Source organism: Phalacrocorax carbo, chromosome 3 (genome assembly GCF_963921805.1).
Source record: "Phalacrocorax carbo chromosome 3, bPhaCar2.1, whole genome shotgun sequence".
NCBI classification, from domain to species: domain Eukaryota; kingdom Metazoa; phylum Chordata; class Aves; order Suliformes; family Phalacrocoracidae; genus Phalacrocorax; species Phalacrocorax carbo.
Window position 1 is genome coordinate 52,022,856 of NC_087515.1, and position 16,314 is coordinate 52,039,169.

General features: G+C 37.7%; 1 protein-coding gene across 2 annotated transcripts in view; it reads left to right on the forward strand.

Moving 5' to 3' along the window:
- Positions 1-16,314, forward strand: part of PDE10A (phosphodiesterase 10A) — a 199,098-nt gene that overhangs the window by 79,449 nt on the left and 103,335 nt on the right. For both annotated transcript variants that reach the window (XM_064446931.1, XM_064446930.1), the window contains one exon: positions 7,089-7,217. In XM_064446931.1, the coding sequence (XP_064303001.1) occupies positions 7,089-7,217 (129 nt within the window). The remainder of the gene's footprint in view (positions 1-7,088; positions 7,218-16,314) is intronic.

Here is a 16,314-nt window from a genome sequence, read left to right on the forward strand (position 1 = left end):
GCAAAAGGTATGTTGTATGCATCAAACACTGTTGCAGGGGTTTTGAGAGAAGCAAAGATGCAGTCTTTCAGAGTGTAGCTGTTCTAGGACAAAATGCCAAGCCTCAATAAGTGTTAGGCTGGGTCATCGAAAATTTTTATCCATTCTCCCCTGCCTCCCCCCATGCCCCCCAGCCTGGGAATCAGAAACTTTAGGGGAAAAAAAGTCTTGCCTAATCATGAGTTTTGATGGAGTTAGTGGTTTTAGAAAAAGACCAACTATCAAAACACTAATGAAAAAATTACAAGAACTGCTAATGATGTGACTGACTCATGTTGCTAAATGGAGCAGATTTTTAAACATAGCTCTAGGCTTCAATTCTTTCAGCTCATTCACAGTCAGTTCTGCTTTATACTGAGCTCAGTGAAGCTATTCTCAGAGGAGAGTGCAGTACGGCATGGATTAAGGGTCAGAGAGTTGGAGCCATTAATTGATTCAGTACTACACAGGTTATCTAATATTTAAGAAGTGTTTTAAATATTTTAGGCAGCTTAAAAAGCCGAAAGCAAAAACATAATTTTCAAGTGATTTTTGCCCTTTTTAAAATTTATTTTTATTAAAGGAAGGCTGTTGGAGATTGGCTCAAAGGGAAGGAGTAATTACAGATACTTGATGTTTGAAGGAGGTCTTGTTTCTTAGTTTATTTTTGAATCCAGCTATGCTATATCTGGGACAGTAAACTAACAGTGCGAAGGAGCATTGTTATGTACTGGACTTTTTTTTGTCTGTGCTGTTACATTGTTAGAATGGCTCTTGGCAGCGCATTGGCCAAAGCCAGCTAGTGGTGTCCCAGGCAGGTCCCCGGAGTTGCTTTCGAGTAGGGTCAGGTTGGGATGGTGCCCAGCGGGCAGTCAGCATGTATTCCTGTTCCAGTTTTCTGGAGGTCAAGAGAGCTTAATATTAAGGGTAAAGGAAGTTATAAGCCACTCGGTTTCAGGTCAGAGAAAAGCCCTTGACATGCTCAGTTTACTGGCATGGACAAACCTACAATGTTGCCTTGCAGTACCATTACAATTTAAACCAGTAAAGTGAGTTTCTGAGATGGTGAGTTCAGTATACTTTGTCTCATCTGCTCAAAAAGCATTTTCTCCCTTAAGATAGAAGTAACAGTGGTTTATAACCCCCTCCCCCTCTTTTTTTGAAAAAGTGTTGATATCCAGTTATTTTCCAAAGAGTATTTCACTGACGTCTTAAGAGGACAGCAGCATATAAGACTGTGACAGTGTTTACAGTTTCTGTCTCTCCTAAAGCCTAACATAGACATAATGAGGATTGTGGTAATCAACAGTAATATGAATGTGTTTATTACATGAATCTTCCTATTCCATAAGCTCTGTCCACTGTTATGCTTTATTCTTTATCAGTCATTCAAAAATACATTTAATTTGGAAACTGTCTTCACTCACGTGAGGCTTTTTGAAAAATATTTGTGCCAGTACCTGTAAAATTATCTGCTTACATAGTACACTCAGCTGCAATGAAAGTTCCCTAATTTTCTCTCATCTTAGTAGGTTTTTTAGTGCTACAGGTTTTCTTTTTGATTTATGAAGCTGTTGGTTTACTTACACTGGACAGTGGGAGATTGCTCAGTGAATTCAGTTGATCTCTTCTAGGGTTCCACCTGATGTTATCACTGATTAAATGTTGGAGTTGTTGAAATGAAAGCTTTACTGGTAGATGATATGGGGAATCCAGGCTTGAGCAGGCCAGGCAATCACTAAATCGAGCAGCATGCAATACTCATGCTGGCTTTGTATGGGACACAGAAATACAGGTATATTGGAAGGAGGTGGTGCTGCTGAGTATTCTGTTTTCTTTTGGCTTTTAGTGTAAGTACTAACAAAACCAGTCAAAGTCCTAGTTATGCTTTTGCAGTCTGAATGATCTAGTCCTAGTACACTGCTGAAATAAATAAAAAACCCAAAAGATAGTTTCTTGCAGTGGTTCAGAATATATGTGAATAACTGTTCCACTTTAAATAACTCTGCTAAACTTGCTAAATTATCTTCACGTAAAGGTTTCTTTATTCTTTTCCTTTAGTGAAATGAAGCCTGTTTTGTAAGTTTTGATCATAGGACCACTGAAAAGATAGTTATTTGTTGAACCAGTCTATCACAAACATTTGGCTTTCTGCTTTATGTTGAAATTACTGGACTGTGATATTTGGTAGCAATATTTGTATTTTCTATAGTTATTTTACTAAAATAAGAAAGGGAATAAATCCACCCACAATTCTCTCTTCAACTATGTATATTTCTGCTATTAATTTCAGTGAAAATAAACTATTTCTTGTAGTTTGTGAAAGAAAAAAAAAGCAACAAAACCAACCCCAAACACTTTTATACATGCTCCATTGAAAGCCAAGGAGTTATTTAAAAAAATCCCACAACACCACCACCAAAACAAACCAACCCCCAACCGCAAAACACAAAACCAAAATTTTGATAGACTGGCATGAGCTATGCCAAATTGGATGAACTGCTCGAGCCTCAGGCATATGCAAAGTGGAAAAACAGGATTATTGTTTATGTGGTAGAGTGCACTGTTACATCAGTTTATAGAAATATTGTAAGTAAATACAATTACTGTTGATGTGTATACTTCATGCTCCACACAAGTGTTGATGAACAAGAATGAGAGAAGTCTTGGCAGCACTGGAGGTGATGGGAAGCTCCATGTTGCGTGTTGCGTAGAGTGTGCTGTGGAAATAGACTCCTGTCTCGACTACTCTGTGGGTCCAGTAGTAGTAAGGGGAGAAGAAAGGAGTAGTGGAGAAGCATTTCTAAAGTGAGTGCATGTAGAAGTGTTTCCTGCCCAAATACTTAAGACCAATACATTAGTAACAGAAAAATTAATAACCAGCACTGGCTTGTGTTTTGTTTGTTTAGTTCTAATTCTGTAAATGATACCTGATTGGCATGGTAGACTTTTGGTTCCTGAATTTGGATGTAAGTATTATTGTCCTGTTATTCAAATGTTATTAATCAGTGCCTCTGAATCCTCAAATATTTTTTTTCATATTTCAGAAAGAAAAAGATTACAACAGTTCAATAGAGAGATTAACAAAAATATATGTACCAGAACATATATGTATGTACCAGAAAATATATGTACCAGGAACATGTGTATGTTCAAGAGAGCAAGTGTGTCCATCATTGAACCTATGCGTGGTCTTATGTAAAAATCTTATTCTTATATACATCTTACAATGTAGGCTTTATATATATATGCCATAAAATAGTTGTAATGCACAGGTGTAAAATGCTTTTACATTCAAGCTTCTTTACATTTTTTGCCCTGATGTAAACAAAACACAGAATGTTTAAGCTGCTTCTTTAAGGATACTTTCTACTAATATTACATTTTTTTAATGTTACATTTTGTGAAGTTACAATGTGTTCTTGCTAGTTTTGGTGGTGGGTTTTGTGTATATGGCTGTAGCATGTGTTTTCTGACACAGTAGATTAACAATTAGGAGGACCGATACGTCTGCTTTAATCTATGTAGAAAATAGATTTAAGTTACTCCTTTTTTAACTCTGCAAATGTAGTTTTAAATCCTGTTATGCTTGCTCCCATCTACAAATCTGATTTTGAAAAAGTACATCTGCACAGATGCCTTTAGTGAAATAAAGGAGGGTAATTTAAAGACTGTTGCAGGTTTTCTTATATCAGCTCTGTGGATCACTTGTCTGTATAAGCACCCTCAGGTTGCTGAAATTGCAGGGTATCTGGAATGGAAATTAAACTCCTGACATGTAGACTGAGGTCTTATTTCAAATTGACATTTTGTTGAATTCTGATGTGTATGTTACAAAAAACACAACCCATAAAGGTTTGAATCAAGGAAGTATTTCCATGAAAGTCAAGGAATACATACTTCACACGTAAAGTTAGGGTTGCTTTCACTGAAAACACAAATCAACCCTTGTAGAATTTGAGTTGCTAATTTTAGAAACTTTTCCTAGTTTCTTACTGGAAGCAAAAAATTTTTGCAGGATAAAGACAACCTGGAAGTAGCAGGCATTTTGTGACAAACATATGTTGATCATTTTTCATCCGGAACTTAAAAGGCAAATAAATTTTGATGACTTTCTAATGGTTAACTCTGGTAAATCTTCAAAACGCTATGGTCTTTATGAATGGTTCTCCAAACACGTTTTGTTTTCAAATTCTATTACTATGAAATTAGAAAGACTTACTTTTTCAAGGTATTACATTTTTCTTAGTTGAGCAAATTACAAAATTTGCTGATGTCTGATTTTTAAGTATGTGAGGTGATACCTGTATTGGCTGAAAAATCTTTTAATTCATGTGGCACATGTTCTTCTTTATAGATACATTTATGATCTAAATTTACGAACTATCACCTAAGGTTAAACAAAATAGTGGGGTTTTGTTTGTTTTCCCCTCACCTGCTGAGCATATTCTGCTCTGTGGTGGGTAGACCCTGGCAGGCTGCCAGGTGCCCACCAAAGCTGCTCTATTGCTCCCCCTCCGCAGCTGGACAGGGGAGAGAAAATATAACAGAAGGCTTGTGGGTCAAGATAAGGGCAGGGAGAGATCACTCATCCATTACCATCACTGGTAAACCAGACTCAACTTAGGGATATTAGCTTAATTTATTACCAATCAAGTCAGAGGAGGGTAATGAGAAATAAAAACACCTTCCCTGACCCCTCCCTTCTTCACAGGCTTTACTCCCAATTTCTCTGCCTCCTCCCCTCCAACAGCACAGGGGGAAGGGGAATGGGGGTTGTGGTCACTTCATCCCATGTTGTTTCTGCTGCTCCTCCCTCCTCAGAGCGAGGACTCCTCACATTCTTCCACTGCTCCAGTGTGGGGTCCCTCCCACAGTAGACAGTCCTCCATGAACTTCTCCAATGTGGGTTCTTCCCTTGGGCTGCACTTCTTCATGAACTGCTCCAGCGTGGGTCCCTTCCGCAGGGTGCAGTCCTTCAGGAACAGATTTCTCCAGTGTGGGTGCCCCCCAGGGTCACAAGTCCTGCCAGCAAATCTGCTCCAGTGTGGGCTCCTCCCACCATGGGTCCAGAGGTCCTGCCAGGAGCCTGTTCCAGTGAAGGCTTCCCATGGGGTCACAGCCTCCTTTGGGCATCCACCTGCTCCGGCGTGGGATCCTCTATGGGCTGCAGGTGGATGGATATCTGCTTCACTGTTAACCCCCACGGGCTGCAGGGGCACAGCCTGCCTCACCAGGGTCTTCACCACAGGCTGCAGGGCAATCTCTGCTCTGGTGCCTGGAGCACCTTCTCCCCCTCCTTCTTCACTGACCCTGGTGTCTGCAGAGTTGTTCCTCTCACATATTCTCACTCCTCTCTCTGGCTGCAGTTGTGCAGTTTTCTGTTCCTTCTTCTTAAATATGTTATCCCAGAGGTGCTACTGCCATCCTTGATGGGCTTGGCCTTGGCCAGCAGCAGGTCCATCTTGGAGCCGGCTGGCACAGGCTCTGTTGGACATAGGGGAAGCTTCTGGCAGCTTCTCACAGAAGCCACACAAAACTAACACGTGCTTTTACTGATTTAGGAAGAATCTTTTCTTTACTAACAAAAATCAGGATGCTCACTTAGCTCTCTTAATTCAAGTGATCCAGATCTGGAGATTCTTGCCTGTGAGTGGGAATGTTGTTACTGGAGGCTATGATATCTGCCACAAACTATGCCTGTATCGATTAAGAGAAGGGGTATTTTAAACCAGGTTTGGGCTGGTGAGGGCTGATGTGGTGGCAATGACATGGCACAGTTGGTGTGGGGAGTGTGGCGTGTGTGGTTGGCTCTCTGCAGGCGGGAGGAGTTAGTTTGTATTCTGGTATTGCTTTCTGGTATTACTTTCTGAAGGTTTTCATAGTAAACATTTACAAGTATTTTACACATTACAGTAGTTGACTAGCATTTAAATTACACTATAGCTGTCTTCAGCGTGTTCTGATACTGCGTGAAGCATAGAATTGGAAAATTAATCTTTTATAGCACAGATACTCTCCAAAAGAGGCCAGTGTTGTCTGGGGGGGAGTTTCTCTTCTGCTGAACCTAGGCTACTTTCTGTGGAGAATTTACAATTATGTTTATATACTCACAACACAAGAGGAGAAGGAATATTTTAGAGTCATTACAGTGGTTGTTAGTCCTCTTCCCCTCAGATCTCATTAAGGCGTTTGTCCTTGGGGTGCCTGCTCCCTTTGTGGCAGCCTGGAGCTTAGTCCCTTGGGACAGGTGTGCTTCTTTCCTGCCCTCCCTCGGAAAGCCTTTGCACTTTGGAGTTTACCTCCCTGCAGCCAGTGGTTTTATTCGGGGGATTTGTGAAGAGTATTATCAGATTGTAATTCTATGAATCTGGGAATTTATTTATGATTGTGTCAGGGATCTGAGATTCTTAATTTTTCTTCTTTTTCCGAACCATGTACTGGAGTTTGCTTTTTGTTGCAGATATTGTAATGGCCTTTAATCTACAATGACTTTTATTTTTATAACTGAATTACTGAGGCAATGGAAGCCTTAGCATGTGAAAGCAATTTATATTTCTAGAGTTACTGAAGTAACTCCAGTATTTAAAAATTGCCCTTGCTTGTGGTGTTGCATAGTAGTTTTTGTCGCTTTTGCTGCCACTTGCAGTGAGAGTACTGAATTTGATGCTCTACGAGAAATAGTAATTCATTTTCTTCTGTCTCCTTCCACTCTGTTTCTTTATCAATATATCATCTTGCATAGCTTGGAAATAAGTAATTTAAGAGTCATAATCATAGCATAAACTCCTTCCTGGCTATTTCTCCCAGGTAATGTTTATGAGTACTCCTGTAGCGGACTTTTTGTACACAGTATTTTGCATGGATATGCTTCGCCTCTGCTATTTTCTCTATGACAGCTCATTTTTTTTGACTGGATATTGTTCTGTCTGGGAGGAGGCAATTTAAATAAGGATGTATTCAATTACAGTGTTAAAGAAAAGAATATTGATTGTTGCTGGCATCTAGGTATTGTTTCATAAGAGGCATTTCATGCCAATAATGTAATCAATTAATATTCTCTCTTTCAGGTTTAACAGATGAAAAAGTGAAGGCCTATCTTTCTCTTCACCCCCAGGTACTGGATGAGTTTGTGTTGGAAAGTGTAAGTGCGGAAACTGTGGAAAAATGGCTAAAAAGGAAAAATAACAGACAGGAAGGTAAGTGTGATTAATATTTAACTTTGAACAGCTCAGTTCTTATTTCTAGATTTAAAAAGAAAATCTAGTTTTGTTAAAATTTGACTGTTATATTTTTTGTCTAGGTTCCACTATTTTTTGAAAGGCTGAAGTGGTTAATAATTTTAAAAATATTTTCAGCCTTTTGGCATTTCTTTTTTGGAATACCCTGGTGTTCGTTTTGGAGGTTCAGTTTACCCATTTTGAGTTGCAAACCTGTAATATCTGTTATATTAGTGTATGTTTTGAGAACAAAATTTGGTCTTCTTGGATCTAAAATTGGTAAGTTTTGAATTAAATTTATGCAGTACATGCAGGATGTAAGCCTCAGTAAAATCCTGGATATACTGTCCAAAAGTTCCTACTTGGAACATGCATTAAGTCAATACAAGCATTGACACAGAGATTATAAAGCACTGTTTTGAATTCTGGAGGTGTTTCTTTTGGGTTACTTTAGGTATAATCCCTCACATACTAGGCCTAGAAAACTGTTCCTTATGAGTCAGCCTGGATTGACAATGATCGTAAATTTTGTAATGATCTTAAATTCTGTGTGCAAGCATAAGATTCTTGCAATTCTAACAGTTATTTGGAATGTACCAGGCAGTATGTAAAAGGGATTATCAAGAAGATGAGGAAGGAAACACTGATTTTACTCTGGATGTGCATTACCTTGTGACTGACTTCTAATGTGCTTGGGGTTTTAAGTTCTGGTGATAATTCCCATCTTAAAGGGGCTGTTGCTGCTTCCTAGAAGATAACTGAGTGTTTTCTGCTGAATTATAGAAGATGATGATGGTGGGCAGGGGACAGAAAGGGCTATGTTGAGCCAGTTTTTTGGTGGTGATGACTATATATCTGATGCTAAGGTGGTAGTACAGTTTTGTTGATGTAAAGAGGTTACCTAATAGAAGAGTTTTAAAATGTAGCAATAAATCACTTGTTTACTACTTCCTTTGTGGTTTACAAACTGTAGCACTGCAGGATGGCTATCATTATAATCCACAAATGCAATCAGAAAAACAGCATTATGAATCAAGTGCATAAGTCATGACAATGCATGTTGTAGACAGAAGAGAAAAAATACTTTGATGTTACCAGACACAAATGCTACTTATTTTAAAGAGCTGTGTTCCTGTGAAAATTATTATTTTCCCTAAGGTGCTTGGAATCACTATAAAAAATCATCACTTGTTTGAAATACAATTTATAGTCTGGGTCAGGATCTTGATGCTAAAGCTGGATGAATGCTTTTGGTAACATTTCAGCTTCAAGAACCTTATATTGCTAGTTGGGGTTTATTACCAGTTGTTCAAAGTTTCCCTTTTTTTGTTTTTGGGGGTGGTGGTGATGGTGGTGGTGTATGACCTGAAAATACATTTTTGTGGAAGTGCTCATAAAACTTTTTGAGTCAACCACAAAAGCAAAGTAACTGCTGACCATTGTCTTAGCAAGGTTTTAACATGAATAACTGCAATGGTGTAATTTTTCCATTGTTTTCTTAAACTATAAAACTGCTGGTTTATGGCTAACTCTCCTGAAACTGTTGAATTAAGTGTCAGACAATAGTTATTCTATCATTATCATTCAGCTTTATATGTTATCATCAAGCGGGTCTTTCTGCTTTCCCTACTACTTCCTTTTTGCTGACAGTGATCTTTAAGGTGGTCTTATTTATTGCACTAAAGGCAGCTATGCAGATGTGGCTTTCTTAGTGCTGGATCTTCAGATGAAAGTAAGTAGAACCAGATTTAAAAGTACACTTGCCAAGTCAAAAAGAATAATCTGAATGCGTTTTGTTTATGAATGAAAAAAATACTGATTAGCCTTATCTGTGATTTTCTTCTGGAAAGATAAAGGCTATAGCCATATAACGTGTCTGATAACAAAAAAAATATTAATTTGTCAGAATGCAATATTTTTAGGAAAGGAACTTGCTAGATGATTTACTCAGTTGACATTATGTATGTTCAAATCCTACTGCCTGAGTAATGGTGGCAGTGAGAAATGAGGAGAAGATGGAACTGATTCTTTTGGTGTCAGCATGGATCTGTGGTGACTAAAGTGCATATGTAACCTAACTCACTTTACATCAGAGGGGTATAATTTTCCCTCTATCCCTCTTGCTTTATTGTAGTCTGCTTAACAAATGTTCACATCATGTAATGTGATACAGACAGAAAAATAAGCTTTGTTTTTATTAGAAAGTTGCCAGGCAGGCAAAATGCTGTTTTGAGAGCTCTGGCTTTGTGTCTGTACTCTTATATGCTGGTGACGCAGAACAGTCATTAACCTATATGCAGAAATTGTGTCCTGCCTGCTTTACAGGCATCCAGCTGTGTGTACTCTTCAGCCAGAAGTCAATGGGCCTGCAGCCAGGGTAGTTTATCTGAATTTCATTAGCATGAACATAAACTGAAATGTCTGATTTGAACTTAAATGAACCAAACTTTATCTGTGACTGAGATTCACTGAACTAGTTACTTTAGAGGGATTTTAGTTTTTTTTAAAACCCGAAGTATTAAAAAAGGAGGCAATCAGTAAATACTGCAGTGTTTAAGGCATAACTATATCCCAAAATAGCATGAGTTGTGTCATCAGTGTGTACCAGATAAATCTTGTATCTATCACAGTAAATGCTAGATTGAAAGTCTCTCATGACAGGTTCATGATGATCTACCTGGCATTTTGAGATATTTTTAAATTTTTTAGTATATTGGAGAAAACCTGCAAAGATAGTACTGGGAAGGAAAGCTGCTCATACCGAGTTGGGTATTCACTGCAACTTTTTGAACCCTGACTATTATCTACCAATAAAATCCATGCTTGAAGAACACCCAGGCCTTGTATTGTTGCACCCAGCATTTCCAAACAATTCGATTTGTAATAAACTAACCCTTGAGTTTTAAATTTTTCATATCCAGATCACAGCTGAGTTAGGCAGGACTCTGAATCATATCGGAGCACAAATTGGACTGCTCCTCATGCAAAGTATTTTTGATTGGATTTTGCAAGCAAAATTTAAGCAAGTAAGAGGGTGCCTTGATTAGAGAAACTGATTAGATATTTTGGGGTTCATTTTAACTCTTCAAAGCTGTTTACATATTAGCTATGGAAGCAACTTGTTTACAGATTAAGGCTACTACTTTTAGTCTGCGGTCTGGTCTGTACTTCATGCAGTATGGCCTCATGGGATCTTTTATGAAGTTTATAGATCAGAAAGACATCTTCATATAGACACTTTAAAAAGTGCCTTTGCTTGTATATCTAATCTTACTTGAGGTACTGATGTAAGTTATACCAATAAGATACATGATTTTGCTTTAAAGATTCATTAAAGATACATCTTGATAGAAGGCAAGTTTTTCAATGGACTTTAAGAGTTAACCTGCCAGAAGGAGATCTTTCTTTTCCAGATGTCTAGATATAATACTCACAGAACTCAAAAATACCTTCCATTTGTCGTCTTCCATGTCCTTCAAGCAAAAGTAACAGATGATTGTAGCATCTTCCATAAGATATGGAAGTTTTAGGTTCTGCTGGGTAGATCCTCATCTCCCAACAAACTTCTCAGAAAAATATTTACAAACTCCGACCTTAATTATAGTATTTGAAGCTTCACTGCCACAACACTAAGAAGAGGCTAAGCAGATTGATTATAAGCCACATGTGCATCTTTTACACTGCTGATACTGAATTTTACGGGTGTGTCTTCTAATTTTTTAATGGTGTTTTTGTATAGGAAGAAAGGACAAACTATGCTGACACAGAATTTCTACCTAGAAAGCTTCCTGTATAACCTCTTGCTCTGTGGGAGCAAAGTTATCACTTCCCTAAGGGGATGGCCCTCATGTTCATCAAAGTGCCTGATCATGTGCTTAATTACTGCTGAATCTGGACACATCAACAACAGGTTTATACATTATTTTCGTCCAGCAATACTTGCCAAAACCATGTAAAGCTATGTATAATGAGAACTTAAGGTGCTTTGCTACCATACAAATGCTGTTGTTAATTCTTAAATACAATTTTTAAAGATTTTTTTTTTAAAATGGAATATTACCTATAGAATAGCACATTCAGTACACAATATGATACTGATTATACACACCAGAAGTTACCGTCTGTTAAGTGCAGTGGATGTATTGCATTTACAGGAATAAAAAAATTTCATAATTGACCTGTTTAAAAAAAAAAGTGAAGACAGTAGAAAATTAATTGCTTAATATAATGTTAGTGTGATATTGCTGTAATGTTTATTCAGGATGTGTAGTCCTCAAGAAGATAGCACATAATTTTTCTTGGGCTTTGAAAACCAGTAGGATTGATTGTCTTAGGGTAAGTCTAAGGTACTGCCATCCAAGGACTTATATTTCCATTTATGGACTTTATACTGTGCTGTAACCTGCTGTACATTCAAGCAAGAGAATGTTTGATGTAATGTGACCAAAATATTTAGCATTTTCTGATACTTCTTTACATGAGTTGTTTAAACAGAAACATTGAATTCTTTTATGGACTGTTGGTTTTTCCTGTTGTGCTTTCCTGTATCCATTAATTTCCTGTCAGTGTTAAATAAGTGCTATTCGATAGTTATGCTGTTGCTAATATGATGCAAATGATTAAATGAGTGTATTTGGTTGTTTCAGTTAAAGGACATTTGTGAACATTCAAAGTACTTTTTTATTTATCATTACACAATAAATCAGAGTGTATTCATTGCTACTTTTATGTAATTACTGCAAGCAGTCTGGCTGACTGCAGTATAAAATGTAGTTCTTCATTAGTCATTTAAATGCAGGATTTTCTTATGGCGTAGCTCATTCTTGTGTTGTTTCTTGTGAAGCAAGTATGAAAACTCTGTGTGGGTTCAGAATACAGATTAAGCCCTGATTCTGTCATTTTTTTAGCTCAGCCATTTTGCTTTTTAATCTTTTCCCTTTCCTTTCTTTGTGGTCTAGAAGAGGGCAAAGATGGCAATCAGATTTGGTGCATTGGATGGCTTTAAGTTTGGCAGAGGACTGGAAGCAGTCATTTCTGGATATACTCATTCTAATATTTTGGGAAATCACTGTTGCTTCCCTTTGGTAGATTATCGAGGAGGCTTCACGAGGAAAGATGTCTGCGTAAAATCCCTCACCCACAAGTTCCTTTAGGTCTTCCCAATATACTACATAAGTACCTATGATAGCTTTCAGTGAGCTAATTGGGCATAGAAAGGATAGTTAAAGACGCTTCCTTTTCTCTATAGTCTGTGTTGAGCTGAAGGTTTTGGTGACTGTAATGGTTCTGGTGCCTGAGGTAGGTAGTTTAAGCCTGATACTTTCTGTGGTCTTTAGACAAAGAAGCCTTCTTATCTTTTTAGTCTTTTTTTCTGTGCTAGAGAAGGGATTGCAGGAATAGGATCTGTAGCAAAAGACTTCGTCATACCCAGACTTTGAGACTATATACTGAGAGAGAATTTGTTTAATAGTCCTTTAAGGCTAATACTAAGAAAAATTGTGCTACGCTGCATCATTAAAATGTAAAAAAAAAAAAAAAAAAAAAAAGTTCTGTGATCCAAAATAGACTGAAAATGGTTTCTTTTTTGGTGATGCAGTTTCAGATATTGAGATATCAGCATAAGGTGCTTTAAAGTTTGCTGCAGTCCTGTGAGAGAGAAAGTAGTGAGTTTTGGAGAGATGTTGATGTGTGGCTAAGTACAGCAAGTCTGTACTTAGGTATTTATTGTTAAGCAATACTGAAGTATGATTTTCTACAATAAATCATAGTTATTCCTTTATTTGCTTTTTTAAATAGGTAGGTTGTTCCTGCTTTTAAATTATGCTGTGCAGAGGAATGCTATTTGCACTTCGGCTAAGACTGTTAAATACGTGAAAAGATGCATTACAATAAGTAGAGACAGAATATATGAAAAGATAAATGTAAGCAGGAAGAGTATATGTATGCTAAATATGTCAGCTTGTTGCCAGAATAAAAAAGAAAAAACATGGAGCCTATGCTTGATTTGCTAGGTTTTGAGGACTGTGTATTTCCATGCTAACTAATCAGAAATACTTGTTCCATAGCGTAGGGTAGTAGTTGTAGCACTGTAGATGAAGGATAATCAGAAGCTGGAGACTATCACTGATGTGATACTCCACAGCTTGCTGCAGTTCTGACATCTCCCCAACCTAGGCAAGAGGAACTGATATGGCAGCATGTTAATGACCTCCTTGATTTATAATTAGGCTGTCTTAATATTTCATGGATGCTGCAGACATGCTGTTTCATTCTGATGCAGCCCTGCTGTGCTTATGTTTGTGATATCCAAGCAGGCAACAAATACTTGCCAAAAAGCAAGAGTGAATGTGGAATGATTTGGGTAATGCGTGTCTTGCACCACTGACACCATAGCAGTAGCTCTTAATGCTTGTTACCAAACCCCACTATTTACATATTTTGATGCCTTTCTTAGTTTTTTTTTTTCTGAAATAAGACAGAAAAGATGAATCCTCCAGTCCCATTCTCCCCAGTACAAGTGGCATAACTGCTTGCCCTGTTTGTACTCTCTTACCTCGGTGCCTGCTAATGGCCAGCTGGAGACAAGATGTTGGGCTAGGTGGTCTTGTTGGTCTGAACAATGTAACTGTTATGATGCTGACAGATGCTACTTTTCTGGGGTAATATGCAGACTGATAAAAGTTGTCTTTACTGTGAATGTTTTTGTCAGAAAATATGAAAAAATATCTTGGGGCTTGACTGCATAGACCCTGTTCCTCCGTGTATTTGGTGTAGTCCTTCCTCAGAGATACAAAAGTCTACTGAACAGTTTTATGGAGTAGTTTACAGGTTGTCATTTTTCATGTGTCTAGAAAGTTTATGTTAGTGTATCAGGATTTCAGAGGCAGGCAGATGAAGTGATGGCACTTCCCAGAGCTATGGTAGAACTCTACATGGGAATGCCATTTTAGTCCAGATGATGAAAAAGGCATATGTCCATCACAGGTACAGAAAAACTTTGGAGGTGATTTCTGGGGAAACTGTTGTATTGTGCCATTGCTTTTAAAAATTATTTTGTCGCTGCGTCATTTCCTGAAACAGTCAGTATAATTGTCCAAGGTGAAATTGTTTCTTCCCTGTGTGGCCAGGACAATGGGGTTTTTATTGTTTTCCCGGAGTTGACCAGAAGAGAGCCAGCTTCGAAGTGGGTTCATTTTGGCCCTGAAAATACTGAGGAGGAGTTCTCTCTGTTGTGTTGGCAGGCTGATCCTTTGGGCAGCAAAAAGGTTAGTGGAAAGGATATGTAGGTCAGATAGATCAGGAATTTTTAGGTAGTGATAGTACAGAAATATTGAGCAGTGGCTTTCTGGTATATAATACTGAGGTCTTGAGTGGTGATGATATTTTTAGTTCAGTATGTGTCTTGGTGTTGAAGCAGTTACTGATTTTATTCTTTGTTATCTGAATGGCTATCACTAGCAAACTCCAAACATCTGCAAAATAAGCCTGGTACATTAGTTGAATGTATTTCTGGATTGTTTTCTTCTAATTTGCTGAAGTATGTGAGAGTTTGTCTGAATTTTTTTTATTTAGTGGGTCAGGTGAAGGAGGTGATTCTTCAGTTTTCCTGGAGCTCTCCTGCATGTTTAGAATTGTTTAGATGGTCAGAGATTTGCAGAGGGTAATCCTTCAATGATGAGATGTTTGGCCTAGGGAGGTAGACATCACTGCTTGGTCTGGGTTCCCTCTTGAACTAATTATGTGAATCACATTATATCTAGAGCAGTTATTCTCAACATGTACTTAAACTGATGTTTGTGTCTTTGTTAGGCTTGAATTAAGAGGCTTTATGGTTTTTTTCTGTCTACTCAAAAATACTGTTTCTCCTTATTTATAAGCCTTGCTTCCCTGAATCATTTTCTGCCAATATCTGCTACCTATATTAGACAGTAAACATACTGCAATTTATGTCATTTCTTAATCTTTCAAGTAAATTAGGGCATGGAGCTTCTCCTAGTATCTTACTGAGAAACAGGTTTCCCAGTTTTCTCATTGTTTCTCATCAGTTTACATTTTGAACCTTTCCAGATTATCAATATGTTCTATAAAGTGTGGGCAGTGTAAGAGAGACAGTGTTGCAATATTGGGTTCATTAGTATTGTATGCAATGCAAAACTGTATCCCTCCTATGCCAGACAGTACTCCTTAATGTTGTCTGGCCCTGCTGTTCTTTGTTTTCAGATTGTCTCCCTCCTGTACATGGGATCTTTGGTTTTAGAGTGAAAATCAAGCAAGCAAAAGAAAAAAAAAATTGCTCATTGATGGAGAAGCTCCATTCTGATCTCGTATGGAGACTGTATACCCGTGTAGCCAACACTTTTAATAATGATAATTTATGGTGATGTAAGCTAACCTGTTTTACCTGCATTAAAATGGAGTAGAAACATTCCCATGGTCTGTAAGCTGAGAAAGCAATAAATAGGAACAAGGGAATAGTCATTAACTTTTATGGGACAGTAGTTTTTTAATCCAAGTGTAAAAGTATTAACTTGGGAAATGGCTAGACAAGGCCTGTAATCAAACATTGATCAGTAAGGATAAAAAGACAAAATGTAAAATAACTATATATGTTAGCATTGCTTGTCCTGTCCATTGAATGAGACTTGGATCTTTGGTGAAAAGACCATATGTGATTATGCAGTTTAATAGTCTGTTACCCCATGTGCACAAAGAAAGAATGAGTAGCATACTTATTCATGGCTGTTCTGTATGCCAGTAGTGAAAACTCAGTTCAGCAAAGTTCTTGATGCCTTGTCCATATATAATATATGTGTAAAAAGTCTGCCATCTCTTTTATCTCCCAGGAGGTACAGGAAGCCCTGAGGATGGTTGAAAATTCATCTTTTACTGTGAAGATGGCTAGTTGGATATAAATGATAACGCCATACTCTGTAAATGGATGATTTTATGTTTCTGTGGGTGGAAGAGAATAATGGTATTTGTCGTAACCTCATATTGGCTATTAGTGAAGATTTTCAGCAGAAAGTTTACTTCTGAAACTGCCCTGTTGTCGTAAGCCTTTGAATTCAGTAAAGAC